The 26,563-nt window shown below is 42.2% G+C and overlaps 1 protein-coding gene across 3 annotated transcripts; it reads left to right on the top strand.

Annotated features, from left to right (window-relative positions):
* The first annotated feature begins 155 nt into the window (after positions 1-155).
* On the top strand, positions 156-25,296 carry yipf1 (Yip1 domain family, member 1). Of its 3 annotated transcripts, none has more exons than XM_064928912.1 (10): positions 156-248; positions 9,494-9,550; positions 11,772-11,938; positions 14,988-15,068; positions 16,089-16,176; positions 18,198-18,314; positions 18,487-18,653; positions 18,827-19,009; positions 19,603-19,711; positions 23,555-25,296. In XM_064928912.1, exons 2-9 carry the CDS (start codon positions 9,514-9,516, stop codon positions 19,708-19,710), a joined length of 948 nt encoding a protein of 315 aa, XP_064784984.1. In that variant the 5' UTR covers positions 156-248; positions 9,494-9,513; the 3' UTR covers position 19,711; positions 23,555-25,296. The 3 variants fall into 3 exon arrangements, with proteins under 3 accessions (XP_064784984.1, XP_064784973.1, XP_064784979.1); XM_064928901.1 differs by lacking the exon at positions 23,555-25,296 and adding an exon at positions 21,314-21,957; XM_064928907.1 differs by lacking the exon at positions 23,555-25,296 and adding an exon at positions 21,314-21,957 and having other exon boundaries at positions 180-266.
* Positions 25,297-26,563: the final 1,267 nt, after the last annotated feature.

Genomic DNA, 26,563 nt, shown 5'->3' on the forward strand with positions numbered 1-26,563 from the left:
TAAAAGTCCCATGTTTCTTTAGGAGGTATTTTCTCTATGATAAAGAAGATTTCTCTACCTTCAATCATTTTCTTTCAAATCATAATCAAGAATACAATATTTATAAAATGAGAAGATGCGATTATTTTTTTTATGTACTGTTTCGAGATCAGATCATTTGACTATTATTTAGAAAAACGAAAATGCGACCGGAAAAGGGAGCTGAGTTTACCTTACACATATTTTCTTACTTCTTAACTGCTGAGAGGGTAAAGTATATATTTATGGTAATTTGATTATTTAATAGTTAGTGGAGTTATTATTCACAATGTAGCTAATGAAATGCAATGCCTTCCTTGTATTTGGCATAGAATTAGAGCGTGAACGTTATTTATATTAAGCATTACATCGGGCCTCTGAAATGAAAATGGATGGCCCTCCACACACATTGTATAAAGAAAAGTTTCACTTTTGAATACCCTCAAACGCCAAGTTAAGCATAAGCTACCTAATTTCTAAATAGACCATCATCACTGAGTACGGTTACATGCACACAATAATGGTGTTATTGTTTATCGTCAGATTAATATAATAGTTCAATTGAAACGTTTACATGCATTGCAACGAACGATAACCCATAATAATTATGTCTACAACTGACGGTACTCTGATAAATACAGACTATCGCCAATCAAAATAAACGTTCTACCACAGTAAACATGTTATTTATGCGAACCATATTTTTTTCTGAGTTCGGACATAGAAAGTTTTTATGTGAAAACTACTTCTACTTCGCATACAGTCAGTTGTTCTGAACTCGCTTCACTAAAGAGGGGGACTCGTTCGGCTGCTCGCAGGTGCGCAAATCAAATCCACCGCTGCAACGCGATGTTGTTGAATTAAAGGAGACTCGTTTAACTCGCTGTGACAACTCGTACTTCCCGAGGTTTTACAGTTTAAAGCCATTTTCATTATCTAGTTCTAGTCACGTCTTCATCACTATAACAGCTAGGTAGTCTTGCAATAAATAGTACTATACTACCTCCCTTCCCTTGTTAGATTTAAAGTCCACAACTTTAACAATCAAATTGTATTACCGTTTCTAACATTGTTGTTACAATAGCTTACACATTAAATATGATTTTCTTTTACATTCAAAAGGTAAGTACTTTTTTTTTACATAAATAAAAGTTAGAACTGCAATTTTTCAGTGCTTCCATATAAAAAAAAATATCACCTTTATTTAACCAGGTTGGCCAGTTGAGAACACCTTTATTTAACCAGGTTGGCCAGTTGAGAACAAGTTCTCATTTACAACTGCGACCTGGCCAAGATAAAGCAAAGCAGTTCGACACATACAACAACACAGAGTTACACATGGAATAAACAAAACATACAGTCAGTAATACAGTAGAAGAAAATCTATATACAGCATGTGGAGGTAAGATAAGAGAGGTAGCAATATATAGGCCATGGTGGTGAAGTAATTACAATATAACAATTAGACACTAGAGTGATTGATGTGCAGAAGATGAATGTACAAGTAGAGATACAGGGGTGCAAAGGAGCAAGATAAATAAATAAAAACAGTATGGGGATGAGGTAGTTGGATGGGCTATTTAAAGATGGGCTATGTACAGGTGCAGTGATCTGTGAGCTGCTCTGACAGCTGGTGCTTAAAGCTAGTGAGAGAGGTAAGAGTCTCCAGCTTCAGAGATTTTTGCAGTTAGTTCCAGTCATTGGCAGCAGAGATCTGGAAGGAAAGGCGGCCAAAGGAGGAATTGGTTTTGGGGGTGACCAGTGAAATATACCTTCTGGAGCGCGTGCTACAGGTGGGTGCTGCTATGGTGACCAGTGAGCTGAGATAAGGCGGGGCCTTACCTATCAGAGACTTGTAGATGACCTGAAGACAGTGGGTTTGGCGAGGAGTATGAAGCGAGTGCCAGCCAACGAGAGCGTACAGGTCGCAGTGGTGGGTAGTGTATGGGGCTTTGGTGACAAAACGGATGGCACTGTGATAGACTGCATCCAATTTGTTGAGTAGAGTGCTGGGGGCTATTTTGTAAATGACATCGCCGAAGTCGAGGATCGGTAGGATGGTCAGTTTTACGAGGGTATGTTTGGCAACGTGAGTGAACCAGGCTTTGTTGTGAAATAGGAAGCCGATTCTAGATTTAATTTGGGATTGGAGATGCTTATTGTGAGTCTGGAAGGAGAGTTTACAGTCTAGCCAGACACCTAGGTATTTGTAGTTGTCCACATATTCTAAGTCAGAACCGTCAAGAGTAGTGATGCTGGGCGGGCGGGCAGGTGTGAGCAGCGATTGTTTGAAGAGCATGCATTTAGTTTTACTTGTATTTAAGAGCAGTTGGAGGCCACGGAAGGAGAGTTGTATGTATTGAAGCTCGTCTGGAGGTTAGTTAACACAGTGTCGAAAGAAGGGCCAGAAGTATACAGAATGGTGTCGTCTGCGTAGAGGTGAATCAGAGAATCACCAGCAGCAAGAGCGACATCATTGATGTATACAGAGAAGAGAGTCAGCTCGAGAATTGAACCCTGTGGCACCCCCATAGAGACTGCCAGAGGTCCAGACAACAGGCCCTCCGATTTAACACACTGAACTCTATCGGAGAAGTAGTTGGTGAACCAGGCGAGGCAGTCATTTGAGAAACCAAGGCTGTTTAGTCTGCCGATGAGAATGTGGTGATTGACAGAGTCGAAAGCCTTAGCCAGGTCGATGAATACGGCTGCACAGTAATGTCTCTTATCGATGGCGGTTATGATATCGTTTAGGACCTTGAGCGTGGCTGAGGAGCACCCATGACCAGCTCTGAATCCAGATTGCATAGCGGAGAAGGTACGGTGGGATTCGAAATGGTCAGTAATCTGTTCATTAACTTGGCTTTCAAATACCTTAGAAAGACAGGATAAGATAGATATAGGTAACAGTTTGGGTCTAGAGTGTCTCCCCCTTTGCAGCTGCTTTCCAATCTTTGGGGTTCTCAAGACGATACGAAAGAGAGGTTAAACAGGCTAGTAATAGGGGTTGCAACAATTTCGGCAGATCATTTTAGAAAGAGAGGGTCCAGATTGTCTAGCCCGGCTGAATTGTAGGGGGTCCAGATTCTACAGTTCTTTCAGAACATCAGCTGACTGGATTTGGGAGAAGGAGAAATGGGGAAAGCTTGGGCGGTTTGCTGTGGAGGGTGCCGGGCAGTTGACCGGGGTAGGGGTTGCCAGGTGGAAAGCATGGCCAGCTGTAGAGAAATGCTTATTGAAATTCTCAATTATTGTGCATTTATCGGTGGTGACAGTGTTTCCTAGCCTCTGTGCAGTGGGCAGCTGGGAGGAGGTGCTCTTATGGGGCGTCAGGGTAGCCTAGTGGTTAGAGTGTTGGACGAGTAACCTGAAGGTTGCGAGTTCAAACACCCGAGCTGACAAGGTACAAATCTGTCGTTCTACCCCTGAACAGGCAGTTAACCCCACTGTTCCTAGGCCGTCATTGAAAATAAGAATTTTTTCTTAACTGACTTGCCTAGTTAATTAAAGGTAAAATCATAAAAATTCTCAATTTTTCAACAGTCAAATTGAACATTTCAGGAACTCTTGATACAAATCTTCTTTTATATCAGTTATTTTGATTTCAGACCTTTTTACATCACCATGTCCCTAAACCATGCTGGCTTTCTAGATCCATCTTCTGTGCTCACTACTTTAAATGAGTTGCCTGAGGTTTGTCACAGTAACACATAGTGTGTGTCTCAGAACTTGGCAACTTTCCATTCTCCATGCTTACAATGTACACAATTATATCCAATAGAAGTCGACCAATATAATATATATATATATATATATATATATATATATATATATATATATATATTTATATATATATATATATAAATATAATATAATATCCAACATCAAAGTTGTGTTCTTTGGCTCTGTTTGTTTTGTCAGCGTATTGTTTCATTTTCTGTTTGTGGTGATTTTGTCTGTTTCCTTTTACTTCCCAATACTTGGCAACTTTGTTTGAATGTCTCTTCCAAACATGAGAAAGGTGTTTCCCCTGAAGCACGTTGAGGCGTTGAGCGATTAGCAAGGGTAATCATTTTTGGCAGCTCCTCTTTCCGGCTTTTCCCCTCACTTTTGGCTGTACTGATATCGATGGAATCGCTCTTAGGATAACATGGCGATGCTCTAATGTCAACAAGTTTTCAGAAGTCTGTCCAGTGAATTGTCTGGCATTGTCTATAACCACCTCTAGAGGGTACCCAACACCTACAAAGACACCGTACTTGAAGAAATGTCAGATATGACAACAGCTTCTGGGTAACAGGTGTCATAGTCAGTTACGGTAATGATGTATTCATTATGGATCCCACTAAGTCCTAGTTTAATGCAGTGTCTTGGTGGTAGTTCTAGTGGTTGGTCTTCGTGCAGTGGCTGGTTTAGCACAGATGGCGTACAATTTCTTATCAGTCTTTCAGCATCAAAGTCTTGCTACTGTTTTGTACAAACCATTCCTTGATGAGTTTTGTGTGCCATGTCGAACGCTTGTTTGATCTGTGTTTTTGGTTACACAATCCTGTGTCCTCTTAGAATACGTCCTGTCATGTGTTGTCCATTCTGTTGTATGTAGATCCTCTGGAACTGAATATGGCCATTTTTCCTTTCCACAGTTTGAATCAACTTTGTCAAATTTGTATCCTGTTTTGTTGCTTCTTTCAGATCCTTGATTGTCAATGCAGGTAGGTCGCTAACTGAAAGCACATAATCATCAACGTATCGTTTCTTCAGTTTCAGGAAGGCGAGATAGGGAATCTGCAACGTTTGTTTTTCCCTTGATGTGCTCAATCTTGTGGTCCAAGTCTTTGAATTCTCAGACACAGCGTAAGTGGCAAAGGCTTTTATTGCCAATTACATGAAGTTGATGCAAAGAGTCAATATTTGCAGTGTTGACCCTTCTTTTTCAAGACCTCTGCAATCCTCCTTGGCATGCTGTCAATTAACTTCTGGGCCACATCCTGACTGATGGCAGCCCACTCTTACATAATCAATGCTTGGAGTTTGTCAGAATTTAGTTTGTCCACCCGCCTCTTGAGGATTGACCACAAGTTCTCAATGGGATTAAGGTCTGGGGAGTTTCCTGGCCATGGACCCAAAATATCAATGTTTTGTTCCCCGAGCCACTTAGTAATCACTTTTGCCTTATGGCAAGATGCTCCATCATGCTGGAAAAGGCATTGTTCATAAGCAAACTGTTCCTGGATGGTTGGGAGAAGTTTCTCTCGGAGGATGTGTTGGTACCATTCTTTATTCATGGCTATGTTCTTAGGCGAAATTGTGAGTGAGCCCACTCCCTTGGCTGAGAAGCAACCCCACACATGAATGGTCTCGGGATGCTTTCTGTTGGCATGACACAGGACTGATGGTAGCGCTCACCTTGTCTTCTCCGGACAAGCTTTTTTCCGGATGCCCCAAACAATCGGAAAGGGGATTCATCAGAGAAAATGACTCTACCCCAGTCCTCAGCAGTCCAATCCCTGTACCTTTTGTAGAATATCAGTCTGTCCCTGATGTTTTTCCTGGAGAGAAGTGGCTTCTTTGCTGCCCTTCTTGACACCAGGCCATCCTCCAAAAGTCTTCGCCTCACTGTGCGTGCAGATGCACTCACACCTGCCTGCTGCCATTCCTGAGCAAGCTCTGTACTGGTGGTGCCCCGATCCAGCAGCTGAATCAAATTTAGGAGACGGTCCTGGCGCTTGCTGGATTTTCTTGGGCGCCCTGAAGCCTTCTTCACAACAATTGAACCGCTCTCCTTGAAGTTCTTGATGATCCGATAAATGATTGATTTAGGTGCAATCTAACTTGCAGCAATATCCTGGCCTGTGAAGCCCTTTTTGTGTAAAGCAATGATGACGGCACGTGTTTCCTTGCAGGTAACCATGGTTGACAGAGGAAGAACAATGATTCCAAACACCGCCCTCCTTTTGAAGCTTCCAGTCTGTTATTCAAACTCAATCAGCATGACAGAATGATCTCCAGCCTTGTCCTCATCAACACTCACACCTGTGTTAATGAGAGAATCACTGACATGATGTCAGCTGGTCCTTTTGTGGCAGGGTTGAAATGCAGTGGAAATGTTTTTGGGGGATTCAGTTCATTTGCATGGCAAAGAGGGACTTTGCAATTAATTGTAATTCATCTGATCACTTCATATCATTCTGGAGTATATGCAAATTGCCATCATACAAACTGAGGCAGCAGACTTTGTGAAAATATATATTTGTGTCATTCTCAAAACTTTTGTCCACGACTGTAGTACAGACTTGCCTCCAAATACAACATGTAGATCAGTGGTTTGGGATCAGTTTGTAGTACAAACTGGCCTCCATATGTAAAAGTTATGAAGTGTTCTATTGCCCTTAGGCACTCAAGAGCTTCTCACTCGATCTGAGAATATCTTGTCTCTCTAGAGGTCAGTGAACGACTTGCATAAGCAATTGGCTTGTTCTGTTAATTTTCTGTTGCTGTAGCAATATAGCTCCAAGTCCTACTGGGTTTGTGTCAATAATCACTGCTGTTAAAAATGGTGCCGATAGAGATGGCAGCTCCGCTTCTAGTCCTTAGGAAACTGTGCAGTATTTTCTATATTTTTTCATGTATTATTTCATGCATTGCATTGCCCAGAAAACCTTAAGTGTTATAACATACGGCCGGGAAGAACTATTGGATATCAGAGAGACATCTACGACCAGGAATACGACTTTCCCAAAGCGGATCCTTTGTCTACACCTCCCAGGGAATTTCAAATGATTTGAGAGGCCGGCCCAAAACAACACCGTCGGAGGAGAGAGTGCCGGAGCGGTCTTCTAGTGAGGCTTCGGATGCGCGCACACCACCCGCCGCTTCCCAGTATATTACTCGCTAATGTCCAGTCCAGTTAACAAAGTCGCTGAAATCAGTGCAAGAGTTACTTCCCAAAGAGATATCTGGGATTGTAACATTCTGTTTCACGGAAACATGGCTAGCTTGGGACATGCTGTCAGCACCTGGATTTTCAGTGCATCGCGCCAACAGAAATAAACATCTCTCCGGTAAGACGAAGGGCGGGGGTGTAGGTTTCATGATTAACAACTCATGGTGTAATTGTAGCAACATACAGGAACTCAAGTCCTTTTGTTCACCTGACCTAGAATTCAATAAGGATTTCGCTTCACTGGCAATAACATCTGCTAACCAGGTGTATGTGACCAATACAATTTGATTTGAATGTTGTTAATCCACATAGCATAAAGTCCATGTCTTTCTGGTATGCCTCAGGTGCGCTTGATAATGTGAAAGGAAATTTCTTGAATCTGTAGTATCCACGGTGTGTGATGAATGTTGTCAGGTTTCTTGATTCTGAGGCTAGTTCAACTTGCCATGATCCTTTTTTCGCATCCAGTTTTGCGAACACTTTCGCTCCTTGCAATGCTTGCAGTATACTGTCTACTGTGGGAACTTAGTGTCGTTCTCGAGGACAGCTTTGTTCTCATAAGTCAGCACAAACTCCGCCTTCTTTTGTCTTTCTTTGTAATGTGGAGAATATTGGAAATCCATTCTGATCTTTGATTCACTTCTTGTATGATGTCATCATCTAACATCGAGTCCAGTTCTTGATTGACAGCTTCCAGCATTGGATAAGGAAACACATCTCAGGCCTTGAGCTTCAGGGACTATTTGCTCATTCACCGTACCTTTTGTGAGTGTATCCACTGATATGTCCAAGTCCTTGGAAAAGGGACTCCTATTCCTATGCTCGCTGCATGAATATGCCCGGTGATTGCTCTACTGAATTGACATGATCTCTTGTGCTCTGTATTTTCAAGTCAAAACATATTTTCCTTCCTATCAATGCTTCTACGTTTCCTCTGAGCACCAATATCTGGTATGTTGATGCACTTTTATTCAAAAGTTCTGCTTTCAAATAACCGACACAATGTAGTGGAGTCGTCTGAGCAGAAACATAGCACTGTTTCTTAATCTCTTAGTTCCATTCCTGCAAACGTTCTCTTGAACAGGGCTTCTCCGATGAAATTCCTTCCACTGACTGTATTAAGGATCATTTTCAGATATTGTCCATTGACTTGCACTGTTTCTTTTCCTTCCTGATAGATTGAATAGACAAACCGGATTCAGGTTCATTCACAGCTCTAACTGGGTTGTCACTTTTAACTTTGTCTCTATTTATTTTTGTCACCTTGATTTTGTTCTTTCCAATGGTCTTTCTTTTCTCTATGGACCACAATGGACTGTTCTCTCTACGGACCACAATGGACTGTTCTCTCTACGGACCACAATGGACTGTTCTCTCTACGGACCACAATGGACTGTTCTCTCTACGGACCACAATGGACTGTTCTCTCTACTGACCACAATGGACTGTTCTCTCTACGGACCACAATGGACTGTTCTCTCTATGGACCACAATGGACTGTTCTCTCTATGGACCACAATGGACTGTTTTCACTACATAACACAACGGACTGTCGATAGTTTCTCTTAATGCATTCACACAGCCATCAATAGTTTCTCTTAATGGATTCATACAAGCATCAATAGTTCCACTTCTCTTAATGCATTCATACAGGCATTGATAGTTTCTCTTAATGCATTCATACAGGCATCAATAGTTCCACTTATCTTAATGCATTCACACAGCCATTGATAGTTTTGTCTCGATCCGGTGTTATTTGTCTAAACTTGTGACTTTCCAACCCCACATTTCTCAGCGGTGTGAAGTAGGCATCAAGCACGGCTACGGTTTGCAAATGTACCCTTTTCTCCCGGTTGAAATAGATTCCATGTTAAACAAGGTACACCTGTTAATTGAAATGCATTCCAGGTGACTACCTCATGAAGCTGGTTGAGAGAATTCCAAGAGTGTGTAAAGCTGTCATCAAGGCAAAGGGTGGCTACTTTGAACAATCTAAAATATATTTTGATTTGTTTAACACATTTTTGGTTAGTGCATGATTTCAAATGTGTTATTACATAGTTTTGATGTCTTCACTATTATTCTACAATGTAGAAAATAGAAAAAATAAAGAACCCTGGAATGAGTAGCTGTCCACACTTTTGACTGGTAGTGTGTGTGTGTGCGTGTGTGCGTGTGTGCGTGCGTGCGTGCGTGTGTGTGTAAATATATATATTTAAAACACAAAATATTACCCATTCTGTAAATGTTGATCCGTCCGACGCTGATTGAGCTCGCAGTGCTGAGTTTTATCATCTGCATTCAATCGTAGTGAACAAACAAAACTGTAGTTACATTGACTATACACTGTATATGTTTACATGGTATTGTTAGCCTGTCAACCTCTATCCTCTGAAAAAGCTACTGAGTGATGATCATCGAATCCAATTGAACAAGTCTATCCACATTTCCTGCATCGTTACAGTGCCAGCAGCGTAATGGATCTCTATGGAGAAGGGTGTATCTTGATACTAATCTTCTTTGTCTCCACAGACTCTTGATTAGTCTCCTACATGGCGGCTAACAGCGATTACCTCTTAACATTTCAAGGTGAGTGTTTATAGCCTGTCACCACTGCTGCTCAGTCTTATAGACTGTATACATTATAATAATAATAATGCCATTCAGGTCAGTGGCAGCTCCTCTGAGGAGGAAGGGCAGGACCATCCTCTTTAGTGAATTTCATAAAAATAGTGAAGCGTTAAAAAAGTGATTATTTTTAGATACAACTATACTAAATATGTTCACGTCACCAAATAACTGATTAAAATACACTGTTTTTCAATGATGGTCTACAGTAGCCTCAACAGCACTCTGTAGGGTAGCACCATGGTGTAGCCGGAGGACAGCTAGCTTCCATCCTCCTCTGGGTACATTGACTTCAATACGAAACCAAGGAGGCTCATGGTTCTCACCCTCTTCCATAGACTTACACAGTGATTATGACAACTTCCAGAGGATGTCCTCCAACCAATCAAATGATCAAAATCTAGTACTGAAAGCATAAGTACTGAAAGCATAAGCTACAGCTAGCGATCACTGCAGTGCATAAAATGTGAGTAATTAACCAAAGAGAGAGACAATATTTTAATAGTTTTGAGAAAAATAATTTCTTCAATTTCTTCCTGATATGACCAGGTTGTGCCCACTAGATGGTGGTATGAGGCATTTTTTTCTGAATCAGAATCTCATAACCTTCCTCTTTTTACAAACATTCTGAATCAGAATCTTTGTCATAACCTTTCTCTTTACTAACATTCTGAATCAGAATCTTTGTCATAACCTTCCTCTTTACTAACATTCGGAATCAGAATCTTTGTCATAACCTTCCTCTTTACTAACATTCGGAATCAGAATCTTTGTCATAACCTTCCTCTTTACTGACATTCTGAATCAGAATCTTTGTCATAACCTTCCTCTTTACTGACATTCTGAATCAGAATCTTTGTCATAACCTTCCTCTTTACTAACATTCTGAATCAGAATCTCATAACCTTCCTCTTTACTAACATTCTGAATCAGAATCTTTGTCATAACCTTCCTCTTTACTTACATTCTGAATCAGAATCTCATAACCTTCCTATTTACTAACATTCTGAATCAGAATCTTTGTCATAACCTTCCTCTTTACTGACATTCTGAATCAGAATCTTTGTCATAACCTTCCTCTTTACTTACAATCTGAATCAGAATCTCATAACCTTTCTCTTTACTAACATTCTGAATCAGAATCTTTGTCATAACCTTCCTCTTTACTAACATTCTGAATCAGAATCTTTGTCATAACCTTCCTCTTTACTAACATTCTGAATCAGAATCTTTGTCATAACCTTCCTCTTTACTAACATTCTGAATCAGAATCTCATAACCTTCCTCTTTACTAACATTCTGAATCAGAATCTCATAACCTTTCTCTTTACTAACATTCGGAATCAGAATCTCATAACCTTTCTCTTTACTAACATTCTGAATCAGAATCTCATAACCTTTCTCTTTACTAACATTCTGAATCAGAATCTCATAACCTTTCTCTTTACTAACATTCTGAATCAGAATCTCATAACCTTTCTCTTTACTGACATTCTGAATCAGAATCTCATAACCTTTCTCTTTACTAACATTCTGAATCAGAATCTTTGTCATAACCTTCCTCTTTACTAACATTCTGAATCAGAATCTTTGTCATAACCTTTCTCTTTACTAACATTCTGAATCAGAATCTCATAACCTTTCTCTTTACTGACATTCTGAATCAGAATCTCATAACCTTTCTCTTTACTAACATTCTGAATCAGAATCTCATAACCTTTCTCTTTACTAACATTCTGAATCAGAATCTCATAACCTTTCTCTTTACTAACATTCTGAATCAGAATCTCATAACCTTTCTCTTTACTGACATTCTGAATCAGAATCTCATAACCTTTCTCTTTACTAACATTCTGAATCAGAATCTCATAACCTTTCTCTTTACTAACATTCGGAATCAGAATCTCATAACCTTTCTCTTTACTAACATTCTGAATCAGAATCTCATAACCTTTCTCTTTACTGACATTCTGAATCAGAATCTCATAACCTTTCTCTTTACTAACATTCTGAATCAGAATCTTTGTCATAACCTTCCTCTTTACTGACATTCTGAATCAGAATCTCATAACCTTTCTCTTTACTGACATTCTGAATCAGAATCTCATAACCTTCCTCTTTACTGACATTCTGAATCAGAATCTTTGTCATAACCTTTCTCTTTACTAACATTCTGAATCAGAATTTGACAGTTCTGAGAGCCATTTGGGAGGGAACGGAGATGCGACTACCATCAGTATCGAGGACACAGGGGCAGGAAGTCAGAAACCTCAGAAACAGAGGAGATCTGCACCGGTGACATCCTTCGAAGAGGACAATGACCCATTGGCTAATGACGACAAGACTGAGGTCAGAAAAATAAATACACTATATGACCAAAAATATGTGGACACCTATTGGTCGAACATCTCATTCCACAATTATGGCTATTAATATGGAGTTGGTCCCCCCTCTGCTGCTATAACAGCCTCCACTCTTCTGGGAAGGCTTTCCACTAGATGTTGGAAGATTGCTGCTATAACAGCCTCCACTCTTCTAGGAAGGCTTTCCACTAGATGTTGGAACATTGCTGCTATAACAGCCTCCACTCTTTTAGGAAGGCTTTCCACTAGATGTTGGAACATTGCTGCTATAACAGCCTCCACTCTCCTGGGGAAGGCTTTCCACTAGATGTAGGAACATTGCTGCTATAACAGCCTCCACTCTCCTGGGGAAGGCTTTCCACTAGATGTTGGAACATTGCTGCTATAACAGCCTCCACTCTTCTGGGAAGGCTTTCCACTAGATGTTGGAACATTGCTGCTATAACAGCCTCCACTCTCCTGGGGAAGGCTTTCCACTAGATGTTGGAACATTGCTGCTATAACAGCCTCCACTCTTCTGGGAAGGCTTTCCACTAGATGTTGGAACATTGCTGCTATAACAGCCTCCACTCTTCTGGGAAGGCTTTCCACTAGATGTTGGAACATTGCTGCTATAACAGTCTCCACTCTTCTGGGAAGGCTTTCCACTAGATGCTGGAACTTTGCTGCTATAACAGCCTCCACTCTTCTAGGAAGGCTTTCCACTAGATGTTGGAACATTGCTGCTATAACAGCCTCCACTCTTCTGGGAAGGCTTTCCACTAGATGTTGGAACATTGCTGCTATAACAGTCTCCACTCTTCTGGGAAGGCTTTCCACTAGATGTTGGAATATTGCTGCTATAACAGCCTCCACTCTTCTGGGAAGGCTTTCCACTAGATGTTGGAACATTGCTGCTATAACAGCCTCCACTCTTCTGGGAAGGCTTTCCACTAGATGTTGGAACATTGCTGCTATAACAGCCTCCACTCTTCTGGGAAGGCTTTCCACTAGATGTTGGAACATTGCTGCTATAACAGTCTCCACTCTTCTGGGAAGGCTTTCCACTAGATGTTGGAATATTGCTGCTATAACAGCCTCCACTCTTCTGGGAAGGCTTTCCACTAGATGTTGGAACATTGCTGCTATAACAGCCTCCACTCTTCTGGGAAGGCTTTCCACTAGATGTTGGAACATTGCTGCTATAACAGCCTCTACTCTTCTGGGAAGGCTTTCCACTAGATGTTGGAACATTGCTGCTATAACAGCCTCCACTCTTCTGGGAAGGCTTTCCACTAGATGTTGGAACATTGCTGCTATAACAGCCTCCACTCTTCTGGAAAGGCTTTCCACTAGATGTTGGAACATTGCTGCGGGGACTTGCTTGCATTCAGCCACAAGAGCATTATTGAGGTCGGCACTGATGTTGGGCGATTAGACCTGGCTCGCAGACAGGGTTCCAATTCATCCCGAAGGTGTTCGATGGGGTTGAGGTCAGGGCTTAGGGCTAGTCAAGTTCCTCTACACTGATCTCGACAAACCATTTCTGTACGGACCTCACTTTGTGAACGGGGGTATTGTCATGCTGAAACAGGAAAGGGCCTTCCCCAAACTGTTGCCACAAAGTTGGAAGCAAAGAATGGTCTAGAATGTCATTGTATGCTGTAGCGTTAAGATTTCCCTTCACTGGAACTAAGGGGCCTGAACCTTAAAAAACAGCCCCAGACCATTATTCCTCCTCCACTACACTTTACAGTTGGCACTATGCATCCGGGCAGGTAGCGTTCTCCAGGCATTTGCCAAACCCAGATTCGTCTTTTTGGACTGCCAGATGGTGAAGCGTGATTCATCACTCCAGAGAACGCGTTTCCACTGCTTCAGAGTCCAATGGCGGTGAGCTTTACACCACTCCGGCCGGTGCTTGGCATTGCGCATGGTGATTTTAGGCTTGTGTGCGGCTGCTCGTCCATGGAAACCCATTTCGTGAAGCTATCGACGAATAGTTCTTGTGCTGACGTTGCTTCCAGTGGCAGTTTGGAACTCGGTAGTGAGTGTTGGTTGTAACCGAGGACAGAGGCAGTTTGGAACTTGGTAGTGAGTGTTGGTTGTAACCGAGGACAGAGGCAGTTTGGAACTCGGTAGTGAGTGTTGGTTGTAACCGAGGACAGAGGCAGTTTGGAACTCGGTAGTGAGTGTTGGTTGTAACCGAGGACAGAGGCAGTTTGGAACTCGGTAGTGAGTGTTGGTTGTAACCGAGGACAGAGGCAGTTTGGAACTCGGTAGTGAGTGTTGGTTGTAACCGAGGACAGAGGCAGTTTGGAACTCGGTAGTGAGTGTTGGTTGTAACCGAGGACTGAGGCAGTTTGGAACTCAGTAGTGAGTGTTGGTTGTAACCGAGGACAGAGGCAGTTTGGAACTCGGTAGTGAGTGTTGGTTGGAACCGAGGACAGAGGCAGTTTGGAACTCGGTAGTGAGTGTTGGTTGTAATCTAGGACAGATCATTTTTATGCGCTTCAGCGCTCTAAGGTCCTGTTCTGTGAGCTTGTGTGGTCTACCACTTCACGGCTGAGCCGTTGTTGCTCCTAGACGTTTCCACTTCACAATAACAGCACTTACAGTTGACTGGGGCAGCTCTAGCAGGGCGGAAATTTGATGAACTGACTTGTTGGCAATGTGGCGTCCAATGACAGTGCCCCGTTGAAAGTCACTGAGTTCTTAAGTAAGGGCATTCTACTGCCAATGTTTGTCTATGGAGATTGCATGGCTTTGTGCTCGATTTTATACACCTGTCAGCAACGGGTGTGTTTGAAAGGGGTGTACATATACATTTGTATATATGGTGTAGTTTACCACGTTTATAACGTAACATTGACAACATATAGGCTATAGTCGGTCAGCACTTAGCCCAGATGTTATCCATGTTTGGTTCAGAAAATAAAGCACATGCCATATAAAAGCCCATTTTGATGTTTCTGATAATTAATCTGATTCTGTGATTGTTTTGTTACCTGATGTGAGTTCTATTTTTATAAAATACAGGTTTTCTTTTCCTACAGCTGTTGTCTGGGCAGAAGAGAAGTGCTCCTTTCTGGACCTTTGAATATTATCAGAGATTCTTTGACGTAGAGACACACCAGGTACTTCAACTGACTTCATCTGTTCATCTGAATTGAATCGGCCAAACAAATAGGCCTTTGAAAACATAATAATTGTTTTTGTAATGACATTTTCAATATGTTTTTAAGAACGAATTAAGTTACATTGGATCAGGACCTGATTTTTATTTGCGGGGGTAAACAGCTAACTTCCTGCATTTCAACACACGGTTTGTGTAGAAAGAATTGCACTTTTATAATGCTATTCTACACATTTTGTCATGAGGCGAAGAGAAAATGTTGCAGTTTAGTGAGTGTTGGTTCCTGCAATTCTACACTTGTTGGCATAGGTCAGAGAGAGAAATGTGTTGTTTTATAGCTTGTCTCATGCTATTGTTCACATTTGGCATTGAGGCTGAGAGATTAAAAAAAAACAAAAAAAAAACATTTTCTTAGTTGTCCTGCATTTTTACACATATGCTATCTAGGGGGCCCACGACCTCCAGGTGACCCCAAAAAGGTGACCCAGATGACCCATAACCCCAAAAACAGAACAAAACGTTGGGGGCCCCATGCCCTGTGTGCCCTTTCCATCCCTGTGTAACGGATGTGAAACAGCTAGCCTAGTTAGCGGTGCGAGCTAAATAGCGTTTCAATCGGTGACGTCACTTGCTCTGAGACCTTGAAGTAGTGGTTCCCCTTGCCCTACATGGGCCGCTGCTTTTGTGGAGCGATGGGTAACGATGCTTCGTGGGTGACTGTTGTTGTTGATGTGTACAGAGGGTCCCTGGTTTGCGCCCGGGTATGGGCGAGGGGACGGTCTAAAGTTATACTGTTACACCTGCACAGGACAGGCGTCCGCCTTGGGTTTGTAATCATGTATTTATTATACTTCTGTGTTGTAATGACTTTGTCGTAATGTGTTTCCTCTAGGTGAGAGAGAGAGTCTGTGTTGTAATGACTGTCGTAATGTAATGTAATGTGTTTCCTCTAGGTGTGAGAGAGAGTCCGTGTTGTAATGACTTTGTCGTAATGTAATGTAATGTAATGTGTTTCCTCTAGGTGAGAGCGAGAGTCCTGGGGTCATTATTGCCTTGGCCAGGGAAGAACTTTGTCCATCTCTACATCCGCAACAACCCTGACCTTTATGGTGAGCATCCTTCCTACTAGTCACGACCTGAAGAGTTGTTATCCTCCCCTAAATGTTTTCCGTTAGCGCTGTCGGCTAATCAGCCACTGACAGACTTATTTTCAGCCATCTGCTTTTTCCACTTCATATAAATTATGTTACTTTTAATTCAACTTTTTTTTTTTAATTGGTTAGTCCGTCGATCCCACTCTCGCTACAATGAACGATATGCATCTCCTACCAATCTATTTAATAGGTCAGGCGCCTCTCGGTCACAAAGCGAACGTTGACTTGGTTACGTAGCCTGCGGTCTCTCCCACCTCCCGGTACACTTTGTGTGCGTTGTGGTTGGTTGCAGTTGAATTTCTTTACACCGAGGAGGGAGAGAGCGTGACGTCCAATGTGGTAACAATGACGCTAAAAATTCACGACTTAATTGTTGTTTTCTGACAGATTAATTTATTTTCTTTTGCGTGTTTCACAGAGCCAGGTGGATTCATGGTGCTATTTACTGTTGATTTGCAACTGAACAGCCAGTGTTGACAAGTTTAGAAAAGGTGTCGAACTGACTGAACAAAATTGATCTCATACAGGGCTTTCAGAAAGTTATTCAGACCCCTTGACTTTTTCCACATGTTGTTGCCTTACAGCCTTATTCTAAAATGGATTTAATAGTTTTTTCCCCCTCATCAATCTACACACAATACCCCATAATGACAAAGCATAAACATTTTTTTGTTGTTGACATTTTTGCAAATGTATTAAAAATTGAAAACTTAAATATCACATTTCCATAAGTATTCAGACCCTTTACTCAGTACATTGTTGAAGCACCTTTGACAGCGATTATAGCCTCCAGTCTTTTGGGTATGATGCTGCCTGAGGAGTTTATATTTGTATTTGGGGAGTTTCTCCAATTCTTCTCTGCAGAACCTCTCCAGCTCTGTCAGGTTGGATGGGGAGCGTCGCTGCTCAGCTATTTTAATGTCTCTCCAGAGACTAACACTTGGCGACTTTTCTTAATTAGATGTAAAATTGCGCGACTAAAACATTCTTGGCCAAAACGTAAATTAATAACAGTTTTCTTGAGTTATCTTAGATTCATTCTGTGGATTTTGAGGAAGTGAAATAGACTACATGGTGGACAAACATCATTCCAGTGGGTATTTGTTTTTGCTCTACAATCACATGTGCTCGACAAAAACACGCGAAACAACAGCCTAGGTGCTCACTGGAATTAGAGGGGAACCCAAAAATCAACAAGTCGTCTTCTAATGAGGTTTAAGCATTGTTGTGGGCTTAGAACATCCAATTATGTTGTTTTTCTATTAAAAAAGTGTGATTTTTTAAGATCGAAAACCTGGAAAAAACTGTATAAACGGAAACCTGGAAAAACAAATCCTTTAATTTATTTTTCAAGATAAGATATTTACCTAATTTTTCTGTTTTAATAAAATACATAATTTGAAGAGAAAACATAATTGTGGCAATTAATATCTTGCAGGAAAACTATAAATGAGACTTTAATCTCCAGAGAAGACAAGATTCAATGTTTAAAAAGGTTTAAATAGTTTTGTTCGTCTAGTCCTAGACCGAGACAAAACAACACACACACTGAACTCATACATTTTCACTCATTTCAATGGTAAAGTCATATCTTTCCAGATAATACCACAACACATTTTGGTCAATGTGAGAGGTAAACTCGATAAAGTATTCAATAATTTTGCTGTGTATTTCGGATGGAATTCAGGCATAAGAATGTACCAGAGGCCACCAAAATAGAGCTCCTTCTGCAAAACATTTTGAATGCAGAGGGGCACCAGTCTGGCTACTTTTTCTATTTGTCTGGCTACTCTATGTACTTGTGGATAACACTGAGTGTATAAAGGCACCTGTGTCTTGATGAGGGCATTTAACAAGTGGCAGAATAACATTCAACCTCATCAAGTGGATTCAGGGACGTGGAAGCAGCATTTGAAACTGGCCATGATGCATTGTCAAATACTACACATTACTGATACCGTCTCTGTGTCCTCCAGGTCCCTTCTGGATCTGTGCTACTCTGGTTTTTGTCATCGCCATCTGTGGAAACATCTCTGACTTCCTGGTTTACCTGGGGAATCCACAGTATAAATATGTCCCAGAGTTCCGAAAAGGTGAGTGTCATTTTAAGTTTTTCAAGGGTCAAACAAAACACAGGATCAAACTGACTCCTCCACTTCCCGAGACTCAGTCAAATAGATACTGAACACAACAATAGTCCCGTAAATGTTTTAGAAAATAATGTGATTGTTGCTACTGTTTCTCTTGTGTGTTTTTATTTCCCAGTGACCATTGCGGCCACGGCGATCTACAGCTATGCGTGGCTGGTTCCCCTGGCCCTGTGGGGCCTGTTGGTCTGGAGGAACTCCAAGGTTATGAACATAGTTTCCTACTCATTCCTGGAGATCGTCTGTGTTTACGGATACTCCCTGGCCGTCTACATACCTGCTGTGGTAAGACATGACACACTGTTTTTTGTCTGATTATGTGGCATTGTTTATATTTTATTAGGTTCAATAGTGTCCCATTTACTTTGTTGCAATGCAAATGTTGAGGACATGTCTATTCCAGTCTTTTTAAAATTGTTTATAATGTTGTAGTTATTGACAAGTGTTGTTGTTGACAGGTGTTGTGGATCATTCCGTACGAGGCCGTTCGGTGGTTTTCCATTGTTGTGGCTCTCTGTCTCTCTGGTTCCATCCTGGTCTTGACCTTCTGGCCCGCCGTCCGTGACGACCAGCCCCGGGTTGCCATAGCGATCATGGCGGCCATCATGGCGCTCCACATCCTCTTGGCGTTCGGTTGTAAGGTAAACATTCCGGGAAAAAAACACACCTGGGCCGTGTTCATTAGGGCACAGTGTAGCAAAACGTTTTTAAACGTTGTGCACCATGGAAAACCAAAATGAGTGTTTCTTATTGGGCAAGAGCAGACCGCTTTTTCTTTTTTTTTTTTTGGTGCCTAGTGAACACGACACCAGCCTTACGGAGTTGGGTTGTTCCTGGTCATGTAATACAATGTCCTGATTTAACAATCACAGACTTGACTGACCCAGTTTACATAACCTCACCTGGCTGCACCAATGGTTGCATCTCCAAATGGGACCCACACAATGACTTAATTAGCTCAGTTACCTCCTCACTATTCTACTGGAGCCTTGTAGTGTGGCAACTGCCTGAGCGCTACACCAAAGACCATAGTATCTTTGGTTACACTCCCTCTTGACAGCGCATGAAAGGAGTCAAGTTAGTTAGTTTATCTCACGGGTTCCAAATGGCACCCTATTCCCTATGGGAGTCCTGGTCAAAAGTAGTGCACTATAGAGAGAACGGAGGTGTCATTTGGAGCAGAACCCCGGTGTTCTCTCAGAATGAATGATTTGCTGTGTTTATTTTCATCCAGGCTTACTTCTTCAGTACGTTGGAGGTTGAACCCACTGATGCTGTGGTGGGCCATGGAACCAAGTCGTCTCCAACCATGAAGATGCAGAGAACTAATACAATGCCCTGAGGTAAATGGTGGAACTAAAGATATTTGCTTTGTAGACATTCACACCTCTACTGGTGGTCTTATATAGCCACTTGTGTAACTAATATAATAATAACATGTTAGCGGCTCCATCACCGCAGCCAACGTGAGTAAAATATAATATAATAATAACATATACCATTTACTAGATGCTTTTGTTCAAAGCGATTTAGTCATGTTTGCATTACAGGTTATTGAACTAACCTGTAATTAGTGCTGAGCGATTAACCAACATGTCTTTTTTTTGGGTGGGGGGAGGGGTTGTTAAACAACTTATTGACGGACTCCGGTTCGATTACTTGAATTCCATTTAGATTGTTTTGTGAGGCCAACGCTCCATTTCTTTAGAGAGAACTCAAATCATTCATGAGAGAAGTCGGAGAAATCAAGTCAAGAATTATGTGGGACGCTGAACTGAATGGAGTTGTAGTTTTCATATAGCAAATATTCAGCCTAGCTTAGCAAAGACACTTGGTAATTAACTACAATGACCACAATCCATTGCGTCATTTTTTCCCAGCTCAGAGACGAATCAGGGAAAAAGAGGCGACGCGAGAGGTTTCACTCTCACCAAAATAAGCCCAATGCGTTTCTTTGGGGTTATTTTGGACCAAAGCTTGTCGCCTGCCTTCCCGCCTTTGGGACAACGACTCCCATTGTTAGGGGCGGAGACATGAGCATCTCGTCATTACATACAGATCTCTGGGTGGATACCCTTTTACGCCTGCAACTACGTTACGTTACGTACACACAGACCGCATGTGAGAGGAATGTTCACAACACAACGACGAGGGACAGAGACAGTTTGTGAAAGTATGCCTTATCTACTTTAAAGAACGAGTAAAATGATTTTAGTCAGACAGCTTTGCAGCATCCTAGCTAAATAGGATGACTTCAGACAGTACAGTTTGGGAAACATAGCGTTAGATGGTCTGCCTGCGGACTTACTGTCTGATCAGAGATGAGGGGATAACTTTGAGGATTTAAAAATAATAAAGTTATCAAATAAAAAATAAGCAGTATACACAACTGAAATATATTCTTATTTCATAGTAATTTCCTATGTTTCTATTGATGTCTATCCAATGTGGACATGACAGAGACAATGGAATATTTTAAATGTTTTGGCAATTGAATGTCCATTATTTTTGGCTTTGGAATTTGCGTTAAAAAGCTATTATTTCATAATAAATTTCATGTTTAAAAATTGTTTTGTTTTTTCAATCACATCATTTTTTTCATAATCGAAACTGAACTGACCTCCAAAAGCACTAATCGCTCAGCACTTCCTGTAAAACACACATGTGAAAAGACTTGTGAATGTGTCATGTGGTTTTTCACTGTACGTTCTGATGGAGTTGACATGATTAGATAAGGCTTGAGTGGTGGATATTTGATGTTTTTTTTTAACTTATTGTCTACAAATGTGTGAGTTAGCATAAAACCTATTCTTATTTATCTACCACCACCTGTTTTGTCCAACGTCATCTGACACCAGACTTCCTGTCCTGGAAATGATTTTTCCTTCCCACAGTGAACAAGTGTTATTATTTTTTCATTGCCACGTCTCCTGTTACCTTATTAGGTAGAGTCATGTTGCCGTGGCGATGGTGTCATCTTGGTTACCGACCTGCTGCACCGACCTTGCCTGGGTGGGTCTTCCTGCTAAAGCCCTTTAAGACGCAGTAACGTGTTACAACACAACACACACACACACCTGAATTGGTACCAAACGGAAGAAAATGGACTGAAACATTAATAAACGCATATTTGCGTTTTCCGTTGCATAGGGTTTTAAAATGTTTTTCATGTGTATGTACTAATGAACACGACCCTGGTCCGAAGACCTGGTTTATTTACCAAATGGCACCCTATTCCCTATGTAGTGCACTGCTTTTGACCAGGAACCCTATAATGCACTATAGAGGGAATAGGGTGGCATTTGGAACTTCTGGAAACGGACACGGGTGGTGACAACAGAATGTGTTTTCTAATGGGATGGGGTCTGAACTGTCTGCCTTAACGATATAGAACTAAACATGAGTAGTGTTCCTGGGTAGAGCCAGTCCCTTCCTTGTTTAACTAGTCATAGTTTTACCGTTAAATATATATATATATATATATATATATATATATATATATGAATATACAACTTGATATTGATAAGACACTGTTCACAAAAAATGTCATTTGAAAGACGCTTCTTTGTATTAAAATGTTTTTCATTGTTACCGAGTCATTACTATCGCATATACTAAATGTACAGAAAAGATCTGCAAGGGGTCCAGATACTGCCAGTCCTCTGTCTTCATTATACACTGCTAGAGGTCCAGTCCTCTGTTTTCATTATATACTGCTAGAGGTCCAGTACTCTGTCTTCATTATACACTGCTAGAGGTCCAGTCCTCTGTCTTCGTTATACACTGCTAGAGGTCCAGTCCTCTGTCTCCATTATACACTGCTAGAGGTCCAGTCCTCTGTCTTCGTTATACACTGCTAGAGGTCCAGTCCTCTGTCTCCATTATACACTGCTAGAGGTCCAGTCCTATGTTTCCATTAAATCAAATCAAATTTTATTTGTCACATACACATGGTTAGCAGATGTTAATGCGAGTGCAGCGAAATGCTTGTGCTTCTAGTTCCGACAATGCAGTAATAACCAACAAGTAATCTCACTAACAATTCCAAAACTACTGTCTTATACACAAGTGTAAGGGGATAAAGAATATGTACATAAAAATATATGAATGAGTGATGGTACAGAGCAGTATAGGCAAGATACAGTAGATGGTATTGAGTACAGTATATACATACTGTATGAGATGAGTATGTAAACAAAGTGGCATAGTTAAAGTGGCTAGTGATACATGTATTACATAAAGATGCAGTAGATGATATAGAGTACAGTATATACGTATACATATGAGATGAATAATGTAGGGTATGTCAACATTATATTAGGTAGCATTGTTTAAAGTGGCTAGTGATATATTTTACATCATTTCCCATCAATTCCCATTATTAAAGTGGCTGGAGTTGAGTCAGTGTGTTGGCAGCAGCCACTCAATGTTAGTGGTTGCTGTTTAACAGTCTGATGGCCTTGAGATAGAAGCTGTTTTTCAGTCTCTCGGTCCCAGCTTTGATGCACCTGTACTGACCTCGCCTTCTGGATGATAGCGGGGTGAACAGGCAGTGGCTCGGGTGGTTGTTGTCCTTGATGATCTTTATGGCCTTCCTGTAACATCGGGTGGTGTAGGTGTCCTGGAGGGCAGGTAGTTTGCCCCCGGTGATGCGTTGTGCAGACCTCACTACCCTCTGGAGAGCCTTACGGTTGTGGGCGGAGCAGTTGCCGTACCAGGCGGTGATACAGCCTGCCAGGATGCTCTCGATTGTGCATGTGTAGAAGTTTGTGAGTGCTTTTGGTGACAAGCCGAATTTCTTCAGCCTCCTGAGGTTGAAGAAGCGCTGCTGCGCCTTCTTCACGATGCTGTCTGTGTGAGTGGACCAATTCAGTTTGTCTGTGATGTGTATGCCGAGGAACTTAAAACTTACTACCCTCTCCACTACTGTTCCATCGATGTGGATAGGGGGGTGTTCCCTCTGCTGTTTCCTGAAGTCCACAATAATCTCCTTGGTTTTGTTGACGTTGAGTGTGAGGTTATTGTCCTGACACCACACTCCGAGGGCCCTCACCTCCTCCCTGTAGGCCATCTCGTCGTTGTTGCTAATCAAGCCTACCACTGTTGTACACTGCTTGAGGTCCAGTAGATCATTTGTAGATTGTAATGTAGTTGTCTGCATCTCTTCCAATCCCCCATATATACAGCACCTTCACGGTCTAGCCCATCCTGTGCCACCTTCACACACCAGCCCTCCGGTGGCAGCTCCCTGCCTCTCCCTCTCGCCTCTCCAGCGCTGCGGAGCCTTCCTCCTCTCCTGCGCTGCCGGAGTCTCCCGCCTGTTCAGCGCTGCCAGAGCAGTCAGCCTGCATGGAGCAGCCTGAGCTGTCAGCCTGCATGGAGCAGCCAGAGCCGCCAGTCAGCATGGAGCAGCCAGATCCGTCAGTCTGCCAGGATCCGCAAGTCAGCCAGACTCTTCCAGATCCGCCAGTCAGCCAGACTCTTCCAGATCCGCCAGTCAGCCAGACTCTTCCAGATCCGCCAGTCAGCCAGGATCTGCCAGAACCGCCAGCCAGCCAGGATCTGCCGGATCCAACTACCTGCCTGAGCTCCCTCTCAGTGCTGAGCTTCCTCTCAGTACTGAGCTTCCCCTCAGTCCCGAGCTGTCCCTCAGTCCCGAGCTGCCCCTCGGTCAGTGGGTTTCTGGGTGAGGACTACTAGGCCATGGTCGGCGGCGAGGGTGGACTATCTTAGGACGCGAGGAGGAGGGACTAAGACATTGATAGAGTGGGGTCCACGTCCCGCGCCTGAGCCGCCACCATGGACAGACGCCCTCCCGGACCCTTCTCTATTGTTTTGATGTGCGTCCGGGAGTCCGCACCTTAGGGGGGGTTCTGTCACGCCCTGGTCGAAGTATATTGTGTTTGTCTGCATTTATTTGATCAGGCCAGGGTGTGACATGGTTTTTTTGTGGTGTGTTTTGTCTTGGGGTTGTATAGCATAGTCTATGGCTGCCAGAGGCGGTTCTCAATCAGAGTCAGGTGATTATCGTTGTCTCTGATTGTGAACCATATTTAGGCAGACATATTCTTTGAGTATTTCGTGGGTGACTGTTCCTGTCTCTGTGTGTTGTCACCAGATAGGCTGTGTAGGTTTTCACGTTCCGTTTGTTGTTTTTGTATAGTTCGTTTTTTCATTCCTCATTGTCAGGACCCGGTTACGAACCTGGGTCTCCGGAGTGAGAAACAGTCACTTAACCAACTGAGCCACGAATAGTCAGCAGAACCCAGAAGATGAGGCAGACACAGCAGTACTTAAGACGGTGTATTTAATAAAGTAAAAAGGAGAAGTCCTTCAATACAAAATGGCAAATCCAAAAGGTGGTAGGTATAGCACAAAAAAGCCTCAAGAGATACTCAAAAAACAAAAACAGAATTCCACAAGAGCGTCCACCGGAATCGACAAGAATACACAGAACACTAGGGCTGGGTGCTAACATACAAACACAGAGCACAGAACTGAGGGAAACTAAGGGTTTAAATACAATCAGGGGAAACGAGGCACAGGTGCAAATAATAATGGGAATCAAGGGAAAAAACATAAGGTCAAAAAGCACAATGGGGGCATCTAGTGACCAAAACCCGGAACAACCCTGGCCAAATCCTGACATTCATTAAACATGTCTCAAACATACCACGCTGCATTTTGGTCCGCTTCTCTTCCACCAGACGAAAGCCATTACAAACACATCCGGCCATAGTTGGAAGTCCCATAGGGCGATGCACAATTGGCCCAGCTTCGTACGGGCTTGGCCGGGGTAGGCATTCATTGTAAATAAAAATTTGTTTTTAACTGACTTAAAGGTTACACACACACCACACTGGCCAAGAAGTTATTTTGTTGACATTTATGTATGTCCCCATTACCAGTAAAACATAATCTTAACCTATTTCTTTCACTTACTTGCTGTGCTGTTTCATTGTTCAGTCATTTCAGTCTCAACCAGGATTTTACCATACATGTCAATCAGTGAAGTTTCAGCTCTGTCTGTCCGTGGTCTCTCTTCCTCGGTGCCCACTGTCACTGTGTCCGTTTCCATCTTGTCCAGCTGTATATAACATTTCACGTAAACCCTGTTTCTTGTCTGCATCGAAGTAGCGGTCCTTGTACCTAGCATCGAGCATGGTGGCGACACAGTAAAGAGGCTCAGAGAGAATGCCACCGAATCGCTTGTTCACAGCCTTCAGTACTTTTGTAAGTTTAAACCCCACGGTCTGTGTGGGCAGTTTTGTTGAGCAGGCGTTTCAATGCCATGACCGAGGGTATCACGTCTGCTGCAAACACAGTTGATGAGCTTATTTCTCCAGTCAGTTGTCCGAATGGCACTAGGAGTGTTCATGTTTCGAGCATGTTCTCAAATGCCATTGAAATGGCAGTAGCGGAATGAGAACATGCGGTATGAGCATGCAATACAGCTTTCCTCGGTACGAAATCCTCAACGACCCACTGTGCTGTCAGACTAAGCATGCTCATTGGGCTGACATCGCTGGTCCAGATGTTAGTCGTGAAGCTAATAGCAGTGACGCCCATAGCAAGTAGCATAATGAATTCCATTATCTTGGCGTTAATGGATGTGGCCTTTGAGTTGTCTCGCTGAAATGTTCTTACTCTTTCAAATGACTGCTCGACTTGAACTTGTTTAGTTGTTGGAAGTGTGTGCTTAGTATTTTTCTGCTTTTGTCCTGTGTAACGCTGTATTTCTTGTGGCGTCATCTACTTACGTTATATAGATACACACGTCAGCTTTGACATCGGTTCTGCACATCAGGCTTTCCACTAGACATCGGGCAGATGCCGGTGTTGGCATTTTTAGCTAATATCTGCCGATTCCGATATGCTCACCGAAATATCTTGCATCGCTAATAATTTTGTGAATCATGGGTGACTCCGTCATTTGTAACAAGTTTCAGTAAATTCTTGTTGAAGATTTTAAAGATTATTTGGAGCATTTTTCCATCCATTTTCCTTTATTTTGATAATGAAGTCTATGTAAACTTCAGACTTCAACTGTAATTTAGTTTTTTTTCTATTTGTAGTGTTGTGAGGAATTGTTTGTTTTTGACCTCCTACCTGTGTTTGACCAATGCCTGCCTGGGACCACGATTCCTGCCTTCTGCGATGGCTAAATAACATCTGCCGCACCCTGCGCGTGAATC

Source organism: Oncorhynchus masou, chromosome 3, assembly GCF_036934945.1.
Source record: "Oncorhynchus masou masou isolate Uvic2021 chromosome 3, UVic_Omas_1.1, whole genome shotgun sequence".
Lineage (NCBI taxonomy): Eukaryota > Metazoa > Chordata > Actinopteri > Salmoniformes > Salmonidae > Oncorhynchus > Oncorhynchus masou.